General features: G+C 43.9%; 2 protein-coding genes across 6 annotated transcripts in view; both read right to left on the bottom strand.

The window, feature by feature from the left end:
- Positions 1-2219: 2219 nt before the first annotated feature.
- Positions 2220-12909, bottom strand: LOC115799122 (zinc finger protein 436-like). Of its 3 annotated transcripts, none has more exons than XM_030756115.1 (4): positions 12664-12909; positions 10589-10900; positions 8367-8705; positions 2220-4477 (listed from the first exon to the last, which is right to left on the bottom strand). In XM_030756115.1, the coding sequence occupies exons 2-4, from the start codon at positions 10797-10799 to the stop codon at positions 3072-3074; spliced, it is 1956 nt and encodes a 651-aa protein (XP_030611975.1). In that variant the 5' UTR covers positions 10800-10900; positions 12664-12909; the 3' UTR covers positions 2220-3071. The 3 variants fall into 3 exon arrangements, with proteins under 3 accessions (XP_030611975.1, XP_030611973.1, XP_030611976.1); XM_030756113.1 differs by having other exon boundaries at positions 12732-12909; XM_030756116.1 differs by lacking the exon at positions 12664-12909 and adding an exon at positions 11852-12579.
- Positions 12910-16143: 3234 nt separating this feature from the next.
- The window catches only part of LOC115799113 (receptor-type tyrosine-protein phosphatase mu-like), a 144230-nt gene continuing 142029 nt past the window's right edge, over positions 16144-18344 (bottom strand). For all 3 annotated transcript variants that reach the window (XM_030756088.1, XM_030756089.1, XM_030756090.1), the window contains one exon: positions 16144-18057. In XM_030756088.1, the coding sequence (XP_030611948.1) occupies positions 18004-18057 (54 nt within the window). In that variant the 3' untranslated portion in view covers positions 16144-18003. The remainder of the gene's footprint in view (positions 18058-18344) is intronic.

Below are 18344 nucleotides of genomic sequence, written 5' to 3'. Positions count from 1 at the left end.
CACCCTGTTTAGTTTCTGTAGTTGTTTACATTTTTTGGATGTTGGTGATGTCACGCTGATGATGTTCATGTTACAGAAGGGTGCATTCAAAGTTCCTGCATATAATGTTCTTTGGTGACTGAAGCTGTGGATGAAGCTCTCACTGTGCTCACTCTGATCAGCTGCAGCTCCTCCTCGTGTCTCAGGGTCAGGGTACGTGTTTGACCTCCTGCTGTGTAACACCACCTGTGGCTCTCTGTGTGTAATGTGACTGTAACGTGTTTTTAAGCTCGGCTCTGTGTAACGAGTGACGGTGCCTCTCGGCGACCCTCCTCCTCCAGCAGGCTGTTTGAAATGCTTCCCTGAGCAGCTCCTCTCCCTGCTGTCTGCTCTCTGGACTCCGTGTTTCCTGACATGAAGTTTTCTGCATGTTCTGACCGGCTGGACGTCTGAATGTGCTGACCTCACCGAGGCGCCACACAGGCTGGATGGACCGATAGCGCCACCTGCAGGACGTGCTGTGAACCAATCCCTGAGCTGTAAAACTGTTTGGATCTGAATAAATTCTTTTGATCTGGTGGTGATGCGTGCAGATGTTTGTCTGAAGTTTCTTTTTACTTGAGATGAAACGCAGCTACAGTACTGTGCAAAAGTCCTGAGCCACCCCTCTTTTCTTTACGTTGCTTCAGAGGAGCCAGACGTTCTCATGTTTGAAGTGCTCATGAGCAAAGGTTCCCCAGCTTCCTGAAGCGTTTTTTTCTTTGGCAGCTTTTTGACTCGTTTTCAGCCCAGTCCTTGTACCTGACCATTTTCAGAAGAATGATTTATTGTTTTTAAGCCTGTCACACAAACACATCCTCTGTTCCCATTTAGTTTAAATGCCAAAGAGAACTGAAAAAGAGGATTTTTACCCCAGCAGGGTGAGTCCCAAACAGCTGTTAGCTGCAAACGTGGCACATCTCAGCCCGGTGGAGAGGAAGCAGTGTTAATGTCACTGACGAAATATTTTCGTCAACGACCCTTTTTTTCATGACGATAACTAAATAAAAATGACCTAAAATGATAAAAAACGATAACGAAATTAACTGAGACGTCAACGAATGAAAACAAGATGAAAATGCTTGGCGGGGACGACATCCAATCAGAACTGAATTAATTTTGTGACAGGGCGGGACAAATTAGGAAATCATCCAATCAAACGCACAGTTGCACAAATTTGCTCTAAACCCGGGAAGGACAAACTAGCCTGTGATTGGTCGTTACTTCCACTAGAACTAAGTGATGTAACCAATGTCAGCAGGGAGAAAGAGAAGAGCCGATGTATGGACACATTTGTCCTTTGACCCTGTGACAAACTAAATGATGTGTAAACCATGTGGGCGACTATCTCGGGTTAAAACACCACAAATCTTAAACGACATCTGCAAACCAGTCACCCAGATCTCCATGCAGAGGTCAGCATTTTAATGTCCTGCAGGGTAAAGTGTTTTTCCCAGTTTGTGTTTAGAGAAAATCTCCACACCGCGGTGGATTAGCCTTTATAATCTTAGTCCTGAACACTGCCCTGTACCTTTCAGAGCGTCCTGCTGTAAAACGCTGGATTATCTCAGTAAGGTGGTGTTAATGATCAGGTGTGTGGGAAGCAGGTGAAACGCTAATGTTAATATTAATAATAATATTCCATAACTTTAAATAAATGTTTAATTTTGTGTAAGTGTGTATAATGACTAATTCAAGGGAACTGAAGAAAAAGCATTTATATTTTACACCCTTTATATTTTAGTCGACTAAAACTATTCAGATGACTAAAATATGACTAAAACTAAATCAAAATTTGCTGCTGAAATTAACAGTGAGAGGAAGTCACCCCTCTGCAGCCACATGGAGGAGGTTTGGCTGCAGTTGGAGATCCTGTCCACAGTATGGAGGACCAGGAGAGTCTCACACAGCAAAATAAGATGGTTTAATTATGAATTATTCAATAAAACATGGAGTAGAAAATTCATTATAACATTTTTATATTTTTTTTTAGACATTAATGAAGTCATTATTTGGCTGTTATAATATTTCTAAATGAATTATTAATCCATTAATATAAAAACTTCAAATGGAAACATTTACAGAAAAAAGCATCAAACTCAATAAAACTAATTTTAAAATCTTTAAAAATGCAGTTTGAAAAAAAAAGTAAATGATTCAAAGCTTAAATCAGGAATACAGATTTATTCCTGACGTTCCAACACTCCTCCCTGCTTCCTGTCAGCTACGGGATTCATTTCAGGATCAAGATGTTTAAAAACTGAGCCAGTTTTAAAAACACTGAGAAACTGTAGTGACGCTGATTAAGATTATATTTCATTAATCTTCAGTTTAAGTTCCTGCTGCACCTGGAGCAGCTGTTTCCTCTTTCATACAGTCGCTGTCAAAGCGCCGTCACCCTGAGATCAGTGAGGTGTCTGCAGCTTCAGACTCGTCTTCACGCAGACGCTCACCTGATGAAGCTGTGACACGTTCAGCGTGACTGAGACAATAATCGGTGTAACCCGCAGCTGCTGACAGTCGGACGGAGACGGGTCTGAGCTCCAGCACCGTCACTGATCACAGGTGGAGATAACGAGCTCTGACAGAAAACTAAGCGTCACACAGCTGCTTCAGGTGCAGGAGGAGGGGAGGAGTCAGAGTTTCAGCTCAGGGTTAACAAACTCCTGCTGCTCCTCCTCCTCCACACTGATTGGTCGGCTTTAAATAGGAGAATCTTGTTTTTCTCCCGCATACCTGAGCTGCACCTGAAGCTGAATGACTGAAGGAGACTCCACCCACAACAACCACAGAAGAAGAAGTGCTGTAACGAGCTTTAATGAAATCATAATACAGAGAAATAAAGTTTGATTCAAAACGCCTTCCAAAGGTTTGCACCTCAATCCATCAGATTTCAGGTTCATCTCAGCAGCTGTGTGGCCAGTATGTCAGCCAATCAGCTGCCTCCGCCTGTCTCTGATCATCATGTGACCCCTGTGAGCGCTCCATCTGACCGCCAACCCCCCGCGGAGCTGCTCAGCTGCAGCAGGACGCCGTGAGCACGCTCACTACTGTCAGGTGGCATCCAGCTCCTGAATGGCGTTCTCCTCATCCTCCAACGACTCTGCTGCGCAGTCCACCACCGTCTCTTCCTGTTTGTACGGCAGAGCCTCGTCATCATCGAACAGGATGGGTGGGGCTTCCTCGTCCGCTGGGATCCCCACGCCGTGCATGCGCTTCCTGTGCTGCTGCAGGTTGCCTCTGCGGTTGAAGCGGGCGGAGCAGAGGTCGCAGGCATACGGGCGCTCCCCGGTGTGGATGATGACGTGCCTGGCGAGCTGCGAGCGGCACTTCTTGTCCTTGCCACAGATGTGGCAAACGAAGCTCTGCGGCAGGCGTGCTCCGTTGGCGTGGACGACTTCACGGTGCCTCTTCAGGTGGCTGAGGCGGCGGAAACTGCGGCTGCAGAAGTCACAGGCGAACGGTCGCACGTCGCTGTGGATGGTCGAGTGGCTCGCCAGCAGTGACCTGAACTTGAACACCTTGCTGCAGATAGGGCAGGTGAACACCTTGTCCGCGGTGGTGCTCTTCCTGCGGCCGGTGGGGTGCGTCGCATCGCCGCCTCTGACCTTCAGGTGCACACGGACGTGGTGCTGCTTGAGGCAGGTGGCGCGCTGGAAGCTGCGCAGGCAGAGGCTGCAGCGGTGAGGCTTGTCGCCTGTGTGGATGCGGGCGTGAGCGGAGAGGAGCGCTTCTGATTTCAAACGTTTCCCGCACACGCTGCAGGCAAACGGGGTGTCCGGCGGTGCGCCGTCCTCGTTGTTGACATGGTTTGCGTGGACCAGGATCTTGTGGCGTTTGAGCTGGTACTGGCGGGCGAACTTGCGGCCGCAGATGTCGCAGAGGTGCGGCCGCTCGCCCGTGTGCGTCTGGAAGTGGATAGCGAGTTGTGACCTGCACTTAAACTCTTTGCCGCAGAAGTCGCAGAGCAGCGAGCTCGGCCGAGGCGGTTCGGTGGCGCCGTCCACGTGGACCACCTTCTTGTGGTGCTCGAGGTCATTGGCTCTCATGTAGGCCTTGGGGCAGAGGTCGCAGGTGTGTGGTTTGACCCCCGAATGGATGACCTCGTGTGTCTTGAGCCGTGACCGGCAGCTAAACGTCTTGCCGCAGACGGCACACAGCCACGCCTGAACCCGCCGCTGTTTCTCCCGCTTGGCCACGCCGTCTGGGTGCAGACGGTTTAGGTGGTGCTGCAGGTTGTCACGGCGATTGAAGTGCAGCTCACACAGGTGGCAGGCGAATGGCTTCTTCCCCGTGTGGATGAAGGAGTGGCGAGCCAGACTCGACTTGTTCTTCATGACTTTGCCACAAACGTCGCACACAGTGCTGTCGGGCTCCAGCTTCACCGCAAGCAGCGAGGCACGCTGGGAGTCCGGCCGCACGGCTTCTACAGCCGAGAGCGGCGGCTGGGGTTCAACGCCTGCGGGGACATCAGAGAGGAAGGAGTTAAACCAGAGAAAAACCAACTAGACCCAGCTTCAGGGTTCGTACACCTTTTCCAGGATCAAATTCAAGCACTTTTTAAGCACGTTCAAGGTCCATTTTCAATATTTTCCAGCACATTAAGGGGTCATTCACAATCATCAACATTTTCCAAAGTTTACAAAGAGTACTCTTTTTCAGACCCCCTCCCCCCTCCCCAAAAGTGTACAAAGAAAGTGTTGATATTTTTTCATGACATTTAATTTCTCCTGGTTCTGTGGTATTTTAATGTAATAGGAAGTATTAAAAACACATCCTGGTGTTGAAAAAATCTGGAAATCTTGGTATTAAATATACTCTTACCTATCCATTAAAACATTGTACTGCACTGCATGTACGCAAAATGTACACGCAGCCACACTGTATACAGTGGCAGTGGAGCAATTTACAGTGGTATGCAAAAGTTTGTGCACCCCTGATAATTGTCACGATTTACTTTATAAATCATTGGTTGTTCAGATCAGCAGTTTCAGTTAAATATATCATATAGCAGACGAACACAGTGATATTTGAGAAGTGAAATTAAGTTTATGGATTTACAGAAAGCGTGCAATAATTATTTAAACAAAATTAGGCAGGTGCATAAGTTTGGGCACCCTTGTGGTTTTATTGATTTGAATACCTTTAGCACTAATTATTGGAACGCTAAATTTGTTTTGTAAGCTCATTGACCTTTGACCTACATACACAGGTGAATCCAATCATGAGAAAGGGTTAAAGTGGCCAGTTGCAAGTGTTTCTCCTCTTTGGATCTTCTCTGAAGAGTGGCAACATGGGAGCCTCAAAACAACTCTCAGATGAGCTGAAGACAAAGATTGTTCAACATCATGGTTTAGGGGAAGGATCCAAAAAGTTCTCTCAGAGATTTCAGCTGTCAGTTTCCACTGTGAGGAACATAGTGAGGAAATGAAGAGCACAGGCACAGTTCTAGTTAAGGCCCGAAGTGGCAGGCCAAGAAAAACCTCAGATAGGCAGAGGAGAAGGATGGTGAGAACAGTCATAGTCAACCCACAGAGCAGCTCCAAAGACCTACAACATCATCTTGCTGCAGATGGTGTCACTGTGCATCGTTCAACTATTGAGCGCACTTTGCACAAGGAGAGGCTGTATGGGACAGTAATGCAGAAGAAGTCTTTTCTGCACACACGCCACAAACAGAGTCGCTAAAGCACATTTGGACAAGCCAGCTTCATTTTGGAATAAGGTGCTGTGGACTGATGAAACTAAAACTGAGTTATTTGGACATAACAAGGGGCGGTATGAATGGTGGAAAAAGAACACAGCACTCCAAGACAAACACTTGGTACCCACAGTAACATTTGGTGGTGGTCCCATCATGCTGTGGGGCTGTGTGGCCAGTGCAGATACTGGGAATCTTGTTAACGTTGAGGGTCACATGGATTCCAGTCAATATCAGCAGATTCTTGAGAACAAGAATCAGTGACAAAGTTGAAGTTGTGCCGGGGCTGGATACTTCAACAAGACAACGACCCTAAACACTGCTCAGAATCTACTGAGGCGTTCATGCAGAGGAACAAGTACAACGTTCTGGAACGGCCATCTCAGTCCCAGACCTGAATATTATTGAACATCTGTGGTGGGGTTTAAAGCGGGCTGTCCGTGCTCAGAAACCATCAAACCTGACTGAACTGGAGATGTTTTGTAAAGAAGAACGGTCCAAAATACCTTCAACCAGAATCCAGACTCTCATTGAAAGATATAGGAAGCATTTAGAGGCTGCTATTTCTGCAAAAGGAGGATCTACTAAATATTGATGTCATTTTTCTGTTGGGGTGCCCAAACTTATGCACCTGCCTAATTTTGTTTAAATAATTATTGCACACTTTCTGTAAATCCTATAAATTTCATTTCACTTCTCAAATATCACTGTGTTTGTCTGCTATATGATAGATTTAACTGAAACTGCTGATCTGAACAACCAATGATTTATAAAGGAAAATCATGACAATTATCTCAGGGGTGGCCAAACTTTTGAATACCACTGTATCATCTGAATAGCCGGTCTTGTGCCAAAAAGTGATTTCCAGTATTTTCCAAAGAAATGATTGCTGGTATTTATATTGTAATTTACTTGTTGATGTATGGTATCACAAATATTATCTCTCATGAATGATGTCATCTCATTTTGAGTCATAAATAACATTCCTGTCACATGGTAGAAGCTGCAATTTTTGGCAACACCAGCGTATAGTGTTGCCAACTTAGTGACTGTCACTTGGACTTTTCAGACCCCCCTAGTGACTTTTATTTTTTGTCCAAAAAGTGACTAGCATCAAATTTAGCGACTTTTCCCGGTGTCATCGGGGACTTTTGAAGAGTTTTAGAGATATGTCGTGTTGTGCCAAAAAGTGATTTCCAGTATTTGCCAAAAAAAAATTATTGGTTGTATTTAAATTGCTGTAGATTAATTTTTGGCCTAAAATCTGTGAAACGTGTGACAAACATGTCTCTCGTGATGATATTATGTCATTCTGAGTGAGAAACAACACTCCTGTCACAGGTAGAAGCTGCAATCACTTCTTGGCAAAGTGCCTTTCATATATTGTTTATTAATGAGGGTAAAAATGATCATTGACATTAAAAATGTCTTTTTTCCTGAGAGATCTGCCAAGAGGGCTGCAGAAATTGCAACAAATGTAACATTACAGTTCTATAAAGGGTAGCCAAAAACGTCTGGACTCATTATAATGCTGATACAGTAATGCATCATAAATATATTTGCAAAACAAGTCATTTCTACATTTTATATATAAGCCCTTCATAAATCCTGTGCACCACAGTCTGAGACAGCCGACAGTGAGTTTTCTTACACAGAACTTGGCAACAGTGCCAGCCGCCGATCACCAGATTGTCATCTATGCTTATATTTGTGCGCAACACGCCAGGAACATGTTGAATTAATGTACATACCTTCTGAATAAAATCCATCATTGTTTTCTGCTGTTTACTGCGTACGGCTTACATTTTTGATTCAGCTTTTTGGAACAATACTTCCACTTCCTTGTTGAATTTATCTTCGACAGTTTTGGCTGCTTTCCACACCTGCTGCGCCGCACTCACAGGTTGTTCCTGTCTAATATCGCCATTGAGTCTTTCTGTGAATCGATGATGGCCTATTTTAGAAAATTCAATGAAGCTTTTGAATTGATCCGCCATATCACTGCAGACCACGCAACGGCGCAGTGGTGTACAAATGAACGAGAGCGCCTCATTGGATGCTCGCAGCTGAGTTCTACGCTGTTAAATTTACTCGCGATGAATGAATACCTGCGCTCGCGGAATGACATTATTTGCAGGGATTATGTATTTTTTTCCTCGCGCATAACTTTTGACCTAAAAGTATTAAATATTCATCTGATCCATAATTGGAATTTGCAGTTTTCCAGTGAACACTCATTAAAACGGCCACTCTGTCTTCGGGGAGGGGCGTGGTCACAAACAGACTGACAGGTCACATGCAGACGGGCAGCCCAGACCCATGCGGAGAAATTTTCATTTTAGACTTTACGACTCATTTTATTTCTCCGTTTCATAAGCGAACTGTTCAACCAGAGAGTTATATTTTTATTTACAAAAAAAAGCGGTTACAATTTCAAGCACTTTCCAGCACTATATCCAAAATGCAAGCACTTTTCAAACCTTGAAAAAACAATATTAAAATTTAAGCATTTTCAAGGATTTCCAGCACCCGTACGAACCCTGCAGCTTTAACCCCTAACCTGAGTTAAACTAAACCAGTCTAAATGGATCCATTCTACATTAAACAGGACCGCAAATTATTCTACAAAGGTTCGGTTCTGACTCACCTTCAGCTGGAGTCCAGGTTGGATCACCTGTGTCCTCCTCTTCTTGCTCCTCCTCCTCCACCACTGTCACCGCCTCCTCCACCTCTGCCTCCTCCTCCTGTTGGTCAGTATTTGGGGACTCCCGGCGGTGGCGACTCTGTTTTTTGGAGTTGGAGCTCTGAGGCAGCGACCGCTTCCTCTGGGTCCTGGACTTGGTCGGGGTGGGTTCATCTGAGAATTTGGTGGCGGGTCGGATGATTCTGGTTCTGGTCCTGTTGGGGGTGCAGTGCTGCAACAAAGCGCCCCCGTCTGGTCCGTCAGGTCGAACAGCAAAGCACTGCAGCAGCATTGCAGACGAGCCTGAACATAGAGAGCAGTGTCAGAGTGGGACCAGGACCAGGACCAGGACCAGGACCATCAAACACACTCAGAGCTCTAAAGTGAGCGACAGAAGCAGCAGTGAGGGGTTAATGTGGGTTTTATTCTGAATAAGAGTTGATTTAACTCAGTTTAACTGGAGGCCGACTGTCACGAATTAATTTGCTAAAATGATTGTGTTGCAGCTTATAGATGAAATTTAATAAAGTGCTTTTGAAACTTAATTCAAACTGAACACTTTAAAGTTGTTCTTCTGTGGTATTTATAGTATCAAGCTGGTTGGAGATTTTTAATTAGTTTTTCATATCTGTAATGACATCATCAGCTAAACTAAAGAAAACTGATTTGTCTTATTATAAAAAGAGATGAAAATGAAGCACTGACCTACGTGCTGCTGCAGAGCTCACCTGCTGTCAGGTGTTTGTGTCGAGCAGATCTGGGCTTTAATCACAGCCTCGTGCTGCTTTGTTTAATCCTTCAGCTGTGTGATATTAACCGGGGAAATCACTCGGCTTTCATCACCAACAGCAGCAGGAAATCTAATGAGCACAGATCCTCGGAGGATTAAACCAGATTATGTGAGCGCTTTCTTCCTGCAGCTCTGCTCCTCGTCTTTCTGAGCTCCTTTAAACGCCTCGTGATGACCTTTGTCTTCAGCGGGGTCATTCTGAACTTCCAGGGGGTTCTTAGAAGACGCCACATCTGAGGTTTAGAGTTCAGCAGGCGGTGCAGCTCGCTGTGAGGAAGGCTCGTGTGACCCAGGTTAGGGAGGCTGAGAATAGCGGTGTTGCCTCCTGCTGACAGAAACACGCCATTACAGACCTTCACTCTGCTGCTTTAGTGACCCAGAGACATGAAGCTCCATCGCTCTCAGATCAGCTCCTCAGCAGGAAATGACCTCAGAGTTCAGACTAAAGCACCTGAGGATTTGGGCGCCTGGGTGGCTTAGTGGTGAAGCCAGCGACCACCTACATATGCCGCGCTGCGGCGCGGGTTCGCATCCCGGCCCGTCGCCAATTTGCCCGCGTGTCTTCCCCTGTATCTTTCCCCATTTCCTGTCTCTCTTCACTGTCAATAAAAGCCGCTGTGGCCAAAAATGCAAAATAAATAAATAAAAAATAATAAAGCACCTGAGGTTAAATTAACTGATTGATTAAAGTGTCACATCGACATTTAAGGTGTGTGTGTGACGGGTCCTAACGGGACAAAAAGCCATGAAGATTTCCCAGCTTCCTGCTCCTGGAGGAAGGAATGAAGAGCCGGAGCTGAGCAGAAACAGTCAGACTGACTCTGGGAGAGCAGCCCTGCCGCCCCGTCCCGAGGGTGTCGCTCGCTGACATGGCCTCACACTCCGCTCACTCCGACTGCATTTGATTTTATTTTTCAGGGAAATCGACTCGTCTGTTTCAGGCTTGTCTATTTTTTTTATTGTTAGAAATTTCAACAATTTAAAAAATGGATTCAATGGATTATTTTACTTAGTATTTAATTATATTTACCATCTTTTTTTTTTAATTTGAATATTTTTTAAAAAAAGCCTAAATTGTTTCCAACTTTTTATAAATTAATTTTAATAATTTGTAATTTTCAGTTTTTTTACTTAAACTTTAAAAATAAAATCTTTACACTTTCATTGTAATTTACTTTAATATCTAAAATATTTTATATGCTTACATAAACTATAAATTATTTTAAACATTTGAATAAAAATGAATTATTTTTGTATTTAACATTTTTTGATTCAGGGTTTAAAAGAATTAAAGCTTTATTTATTTTCAATCTTAGTTTTATAGAATTCTTTTTCATTTTTTATTTTAAACAATCCTCTGCAGCAGGCTGCCCCCACCTGCAGGCGGCGCTCTCACCTGAGTGTCTCCAGGTGAGCTGCTGGGTGGGCAGGTCCACCTGCACGCTGGCGTCCCTCCTCTCTGCCGCCTCGCTCTGGCAGCCCACCTCCTTCCTGTGCTCCTCGGGGCTCTCCCACTGGCAGCCCACCTCCTTCCTCCTCTCCTCCTCCGCCCCTGCACCTCTCAGCAGGAAGACGCAGAGCTGCTGTCCTCCCGCGGGAGCCTCCATCCTTCACAGCGCCCCCTGCTGGGCCCAACACTCCACGTGCAGGTTATTTCCGCTGGTTCTTTTAGTCACAAACTCCGCCCACTCAGACAGAAGCAGCCGCCCTGTGATCGATCAGAATTCATCGTCACTTTGAGTTTCATTCACAAACCAACAAACATTCAAATATAATGATATAAAAATAACTATTTGTGAAATGGGACTCCTGAACAGCTAAACCCAGCTCATAAATAAGGGCCCAACATTAAATCATACCAATCAAATACATGCATCATTCCTACTAAACATCATTGTAAAACCTTATCACCCAAAACGCTCAAACTTAGCCTGAAAATCCAAACAGGTGTATGATAACAGTCCAGTACATCAGACACAATAACAATATTTGTTTCCATCTCAAAAAGAAAATAATTACAAATCTAAATGCCCCATTCAGTCATACAGGATTCAGTAAACATATTTTAGTAGCAATTGTTGTTTTCAGGTGGATTCAAGAACACAGAAAGGTGTTAATATTTTCAGACTGCCTTGAAGCTCACGTTCCACTGAAACTCCTCTTTATCTGGATAAATCAGTATGTTTCTGGCTTCTGCCTGAGTGAAATAATATAGATACTAATGATGATTTAATATATTTAAACCAAACATCCACCATTATCGATTCATTGTTTATAATATACTGAAGACTTTTGATATGACAAAAATAGATTTGTATTGTCAATTCAGTTTTATTTATAAAGCAAAACATCACAACAAACAGGTGCTTTATACTGTAAGATAAAGATCCTACAATAAATGTCAGCAAACATTACTTTATATAAACACACTGAAGAAGAGCAGAGGTCCTAATATAGACCCCTGAGGAACCCCACATTCAATCACTGTGCACTGGGATTTAGAGACATTTAAATTTACACACTGCCCCTTCATCCATATTCTGAACCCAGAGTGCTGAGCCCCTGTCACCATAATGCTACAGTTTACAGACAAGTCTGTTTGGATCAATAGTACCAAATTCTTTTGATAAATCGAGGAAAGTTCCCGTGCCACACTCACCTTTACCTCTATCATCAGTGCTTTTTTCACAGATCGAGCATCAAGTGGTTCTTTGTCCTACAAGCATACTGAGGGAAGGAGGACACTCGAGGTCCCCAACCCCTCTCTAACCCCTAAATCTACAATAAACCTCCCTTTGCAATACTTTGGCAAAAATGGGCGGTATGGACATGGGACGATAACTTTGCTATTCATCTTTGTCTCTGGACTTAAAAATAGAGAAATCATTTCTTCAATCTTCGTCTTTTTTGGTACTGACCCATAACGCATACATACATTAATAAAACAGAGCACTGGTTCTGCCATTTCATTCCTCATAGCTTTTATAACTTTACTGCAAAATGTCCACTTCTGCTTTTCATCCTCATGATGATGCCAAGCTCTTCCTTTTTATCAGCTGGAGTTAAGAAAAATGGGTGTAAATAATTACCTTGAAGGATAATGCTTATACGTGGGCTAACAGTATTAGTGATTGTCTCGTATGGAGACAAAATAATCGTTAAAAAGATCAACATCATTTAAGTCCTTCGTAGCATTTCACTCGTTTGTGGTGAAGTCGTTTAATGACTCCGACCTAGAAGCTTTCATCGCTTTAATGCTGATATCTCCGCTGACTCACTATAATAACGTGGGTCAGCTTACTCCAAGATTTTAGAGTGCTCTATTTTTGACTCCTCTGGGCCACCGTCCCCAGGTTAAAACTGCGCTTCATTTCACAGTCACGCACATATCCCCTCTGAGGATCAAAAACAAGCACCGGTAACTGCAGTCAATGCCCCGATCAATAACTTAATCAAAAATCTGATCAATACCCTGATCATTATCCGTGCGCGGGCGACCTTAGCTCGATGCTAACAGCCCTGAGCGCGGTTCCGGGTACCTGAGAGCGGCGGACTGTCCGGGAGCGGCGCAGAGAGCGGAGAACAGCCGCAGTCTGACTCTGAAAACCCAGAAGCCTCCGAAAACTCCGAAACCTCTGAAAGCAGCGAAAAGAAGCGGAGCCGCGGCGGTACCGTCACCGTTACTGCGGGTTCTTCGTCTTCTTCTCCCGATGCTGCTTCCTCTGCTGCCGCTCTGTGCTGCCCCCCCGCTCAGCGGCCACGGCAGGAACTGCAGCTGTTCCTGTTCTGTATGATTACTCTGTATACAGAGTAATCAATATAGAGTTATAACTCTATATTGATTACTCTGTATTATAACTCTGTGTTGATTATACTCTGTATTGATTACTCCTTCAATCTTGTTTTCAGGTGTGAGAGTTTTTATGTTTTGTGCCTGTTGCATTTTCATGTCTCATTTGTGGTAAAGTGGAGTATTTTCTGTCTTATAGTTTTTAGTATGAGTTTATTTTAGCGATCTCTTTCTTGGTGTGTTCTTTCCTGTTTCAGGTTGAAGGTTAGTTTTGCTTCCTGTCCTCTGTGATTCCTCTCACCTGCGTGTTGTTCCTCACCTGTGTTTAAAGAGTCCGTGTGTTTTTCCTGCTTCCTGGATTCACGTTGATGTTTTCAGACTCTGATCTGAGCATCGAGCTGAATAAAAGGATCGTGTTCAGTTACGTCTGCCTGCTCTGAGTCCTGTATTCATCATATCTGACAGTTTGACTGACAGAAACACGTGAAATCTCTCCAGCTGATCATGTGTGATTATTTTGATGTCTAAATATTCTCACGATGAAAGACTGAGGAACGTGTAACAGATGAAAATATCAACATTTAAAAATGTGTGTTTTCAGGTTTAATACTTGATGATTTTGTAACCCGGGGCTAATATAATTCATTAGTATTGCAGTCATGTGCAGTTTTAGCGTCTAAAGTGTGACGAGCAGTCAGTCAGTGTGTTTTTGTTGCTCCTGTTCACACTGTTTAAGGTTCTGCTCAGATAATCACGGTCCTCACATGGTTTTTAGAGAAGCTACAGCTGGAACCTGTATCTTACTCACTTTAGGAGGGAAGAAAGAACATTTTTATTAATGCATCCCATTTTTGACCTCTTCAACTGAATATTTGAATATTTTACTACTTGTTGCCCCAGTTGGTTTATTTCATTCATTCATTTCTCCATAGAATAGTCCAACAGCTGTTATATGACATGAGTCATGCATTAACAAGATCCATCCATCCATCCATCCATCCATCTCCACTTATCCTTTTCAGGGTCATGGGGGCACTAGAGCAGATCTCAGCTGTCATAATTAAACTAATGATGAAATGAGTTTGATGGTGCATTGGCTGCATGATTATAAAAAAGCAGATGATATAATGTGTGTACCGTCTGAGCTGTGCAGATATGGAGCAGCAGATCGTCCTATAGTTTCTCTAACAGCTCGATCAGCTCTGTTTGAATCGAGTTTCAGGCGTCTGTGAGAGCAGCTGGTTAGAGGAGCTCAGACAGGAGCTGCTGTGGACGGTAATGTTTTACCTTAGCAATGACTCTGGGTTGATAAAAGCTAATTTCAGTAACAGCATTTATTTGTTTATCCATTAAAAATAACACCCAGATTTTTCTCAGCAGCACGACAGAGAGGAGCCACTTCAACTCCAGGAAGCTCAAAGTCTAACATCATTTTAATGAGAACTGGAAACAAGAACTCATTAAACAGCCTCATTCACACAGTGGAAACGTGCCGTCACAGCGCCACCAGCTGGTGGTCTGCTGGTATTGCAGCTCAAACATCAGCACAGCAGGAGTCCCAGAAACTCAGTCCGCTCAGATACGTTTCTGTGGACTGAGCTGGACTCTGAAATGTGCTGAAGATACTGAAGAAAGTTCAGTTACCCTCCATCTGAAGGACATGTCAGGGTCTTTGGACCTGCTTATTCTGACTCAGGAGCAGTTTTGTTCTGCTTTGGGCTATATTAATGATTTAATATGGGAGTCACAGAAACCACATTAGATGATGAAGCTCTACTATGTGTCCACTAGATGGAGCTGTCTGACCATCTGATGAGCAGCGTTTGGCTCATGTTGGCCCGTTATGAGGCAGAAAGCAGACTGAGATGTCTGACAGAGACTGAGAGTACTGAGAGGTCAAAGGTCAGGGCATCTGTGAGGTGAGCTTATGTGAGAACAGCTGACAGCGAGGGGCAGATTAGAGCCAGAGACTTTTGGAGCTCCACAAACTGAAATGTGAGACAAACTGCTGCAGCAACCAGAGGATAATCTTTAGTTTTCATCCCTGTGATCATTTTTAAGGCTTTTTCTCTGTGACGTCCTGAAGATCATGAAGATCCTGCCATCAGTCAGTCACCATCAGCATCCTCTTCATCTGCACTGGACTCAGCCCTGCTAACTGTGGCTCCATTTTTGTGAGGAAGGTTCCTGACCTGGAAGGATCTGCATGGCAACCTTAATAAGAGCTGTTCTTGTTCTCCTCATACTGAGGAAAGCAGCTCCAATCCTTCTGTTATCACCTCCTTTAGCAGAGGAGACAGTGGGACTGTCCTTTATGAAAGGAGAGGAAATGCCGTTCCATAATTCATTGCGGCAGACTGTCCGATCATTGGCGAAAACAGTCGACATAACAAACAAAGTGGTGCAGATCGTGTAGCTTGAGTTTTTAGCAGCAGCCTGTAAAACTCACAGCTGAATTTGAACTTCACACTGCAGGAAACAAACGGCTTCTTGTTGAGTTGTTGCTGCATGAAGAACAGATTTCCATCAGCTCTCTGAAGATCAGGAGTGATGAAGGCCTGTTAGCTAAAATAATCATTAATAATCAATAAACATTTGGAAAAATCTGTAGATGCTAATAAAAACTTAAGATGTGGATCTAAAATTATTCCTAAAAACTGAAAATCTTGAACTGGCACCGTTTCAGACCACGTTTTCTAACAGAACAGCTGGTACATATATGAGTGCATCGTCTGCATAAAGGTGGCAGCTAAACAAATGGAAGAGCAATGGGACAGGTAGGGATCCTTGGGGAATCCCCATTCTAACCCCCCCATAATAACTAACACTGCAACACAGTCTGCACATGAAAACACAAACTGTGTGGGAGAAGCTGAAATGACCATCAGTGGACCAAATGTGGAAAAACACGGATTCGCATTCTGTGACAAAACTTTATGTGACAATATTTTTATTGGTATTTTTGAACTCAGCATCACTGAGTCAGGTAACATCATCTAGAAGAAATGTACCTTTTGATGCAGGGGAGTGGGTTTTTTATGTGCTTTATGTGTGGCGCCCTCTGCAGACTGTGGCGCCACCATGTGGTCAACATGCAGTCCTGCGATTGGCTGGCTCGGTGTGTGCTTCCTCAGTGAGGCGACAGACGCAGGCTGCAGAGTGTATACAGATTTTTATTTGTAGTATTCTGGAATCAGCAACATAAATAAAAGCTTTCAATACAAGTTCTCATGAGCCATACAGGCTGAGACCAGGACCCGGTCTAACTGTGGTTCTGCTGTTCTCCATGATTGTCTCTCTCTGTGTGCTCCAGGAGAACAAGGATGACATCGACACCAAGAACAACTGAAGGAATAAATATTCTTCTTCCTGCCTCCTGCTGCTCTATGTACATTATTAACAGTCTGACAGGCCAGCAGCCTCATCCAGCTGCTGAGTGAGGAAACAACAAAGGGAAACACGGAAAACCACAAACTGAAGGGGGACCAGGGATCAGACACGCGACGATGTGCAGTTACTGTAAAAAGGTCAAACACCACCGAAGAAGAGAGACAGATGGACGGACGGTGACTCAGCGTGTCTTTAAACATCTCAGTGGGAAAAAACAGAAACAAACACAACAAATCTTTTTTTTTTTCTGTGCTTTTTGACAGCTGAGGTTCAGACCCCCCCACAGTCAGAGGAACCATTTCATTACTATGCAACAAACTGCTCAAACTCAGTGACACGGCTCTGGGACAAGCGGCAGGACGTGGCCCTTGAGTTGAGGTTATTTCGAGGATCCTGGTGATCAGCTTGATCAGTTTTTCTTCTGTAGGACGGATCATTTGGGTTTTATGGTTCCAGCTCCTCGAACTCTGTCTTACTGATGGTCCATATTAGCGTGAGGTGCCCCCCGGGGGTCAGCTCTGGGCAGGGACCCCTACACGCTGACAACTCTGTGCTGTGTCCACACGGTTCTGCTCTGCAGAGATCATTAAAGCTAATCAGACTAATCAATCAGTGGAAAATCTTTGGATTTCAAACCTGTGGAGATGAAACATTTTGGTATTTTTACTTCATGATGCAAATAAATAAAAATAAAAAAATGTTGGCAATGTTCAGCTACTGATCGTGTCTGTGCTTAATTACACCTGACGATGAGCCTGAGCTCTGATGTCATCAGAATGGGGCTTTAACTAATCAATAAATCGCTGGATGCTCTGTGATCATTTCATATGTGGCAGCATCTCTTAATGATTTGTTACCCACACTGGTTTGTTTTGGGCCTCTGTGGGCTCAGAGTTCAGTAAAGTTCTTTTAATTAAGCTAATTTAGCCGCAGCCGGCCAGATGATGACACGCAGGCCGAGCGACTTCCTGTGTCCACACGCCTGTGAGTCTTCTTTCTATGATGATGAAGCTCATCTTCCTCCCTAAAGATATGAACTCCCCTCAGCCCCCCCTCAGCAGATGACCCCCCCTCCCTGAGCCTGGTTCTGATGGAGGTTTCTTCCTGTTAAAGGGAGTTTTTCCTTCCCACTGTCACCAAGTGCTGCTCATAGGGGGTCGTTTAGACTGTTGGGTTTTCTCTGTATTTTTGTAGGGTCTTTATCTACAATACAAAGCATCCTTGAGGCGACTGTTTGGCACAAATCAAATTGAACAGAATATGAAACGCATGTTTGCAGCATAACTGAGAATGTATTTGCTTTTAGCTCCAGAGATCAGAGGTGTTTCTGTGAGGCTTAATGATCTCTGCAGAGAGGAGCTGCTCCCTCACAGGCCGATTTCATCCCGGACGTGACTCAAACTTCGCTGTCCCACACCGTGAGGACTTCCTGTGCTGGCGGTGGCGATGGCTCTGATGATGCGGTTTGGTTGTTTCAGTTTCATCGAAACAGCAGAAGGATAAAACCAAAGTGACACGAGGTGAGCGCCGCTCAGAGTCCAACAGTTCAAACAAGGCAGTGCAAACACACCTTCCTCCTCCTCTTCAGTCAGTAGTCTCTCTGCTCCTCCTCCTCTGGGAGAACAGAGGCTCTAAGCAGAGTTCAGGTACTCCAGAGCGACTTCATAACAGAACTTATACTGTTCCTATGGAGACACAGAGGTCAGAGGTCAGAAACATTTATTATATTAATATTAAAGATGTAACAATTTAATAAACTATAAGGATATTTTATGTTTATATTAAAATATTATATAAAAACATTTTAGGATAGTTACATATTTATTTATTAATATTTTTAGGTAGGAGGTATTATAATTTTTTTTAAAGCAAAAAATATCAAAAACCAAAAAAAAGATAAGAAAGTTAGAAAGAAACAGCAGAAGCAGATAATACGAACATGAAAAATGTTAAATAAAATATAAAATAAATG

This window comes from Archocentrus centrarchus, chromosome 20 (genome assembly GCF_007364275.1).
Source record: "Archocentrus centrarchus isolate MPI-CPG fArcCen1 chromosome 20, fArcCen1, whole genome shotgun sequence".
Taxonomy (NCBI): Eukaryota; Metazoa; Chordata; class Actinopteri; order Cichliformes; family Cichlidae; genus Archocentrus; species Archocentrus centrarchus.
The sequence above is the reverse complement of the archived record's forward strand: the minus strand, read 5'-3'. Positions and strand labels throughout refer to the sequence as shown.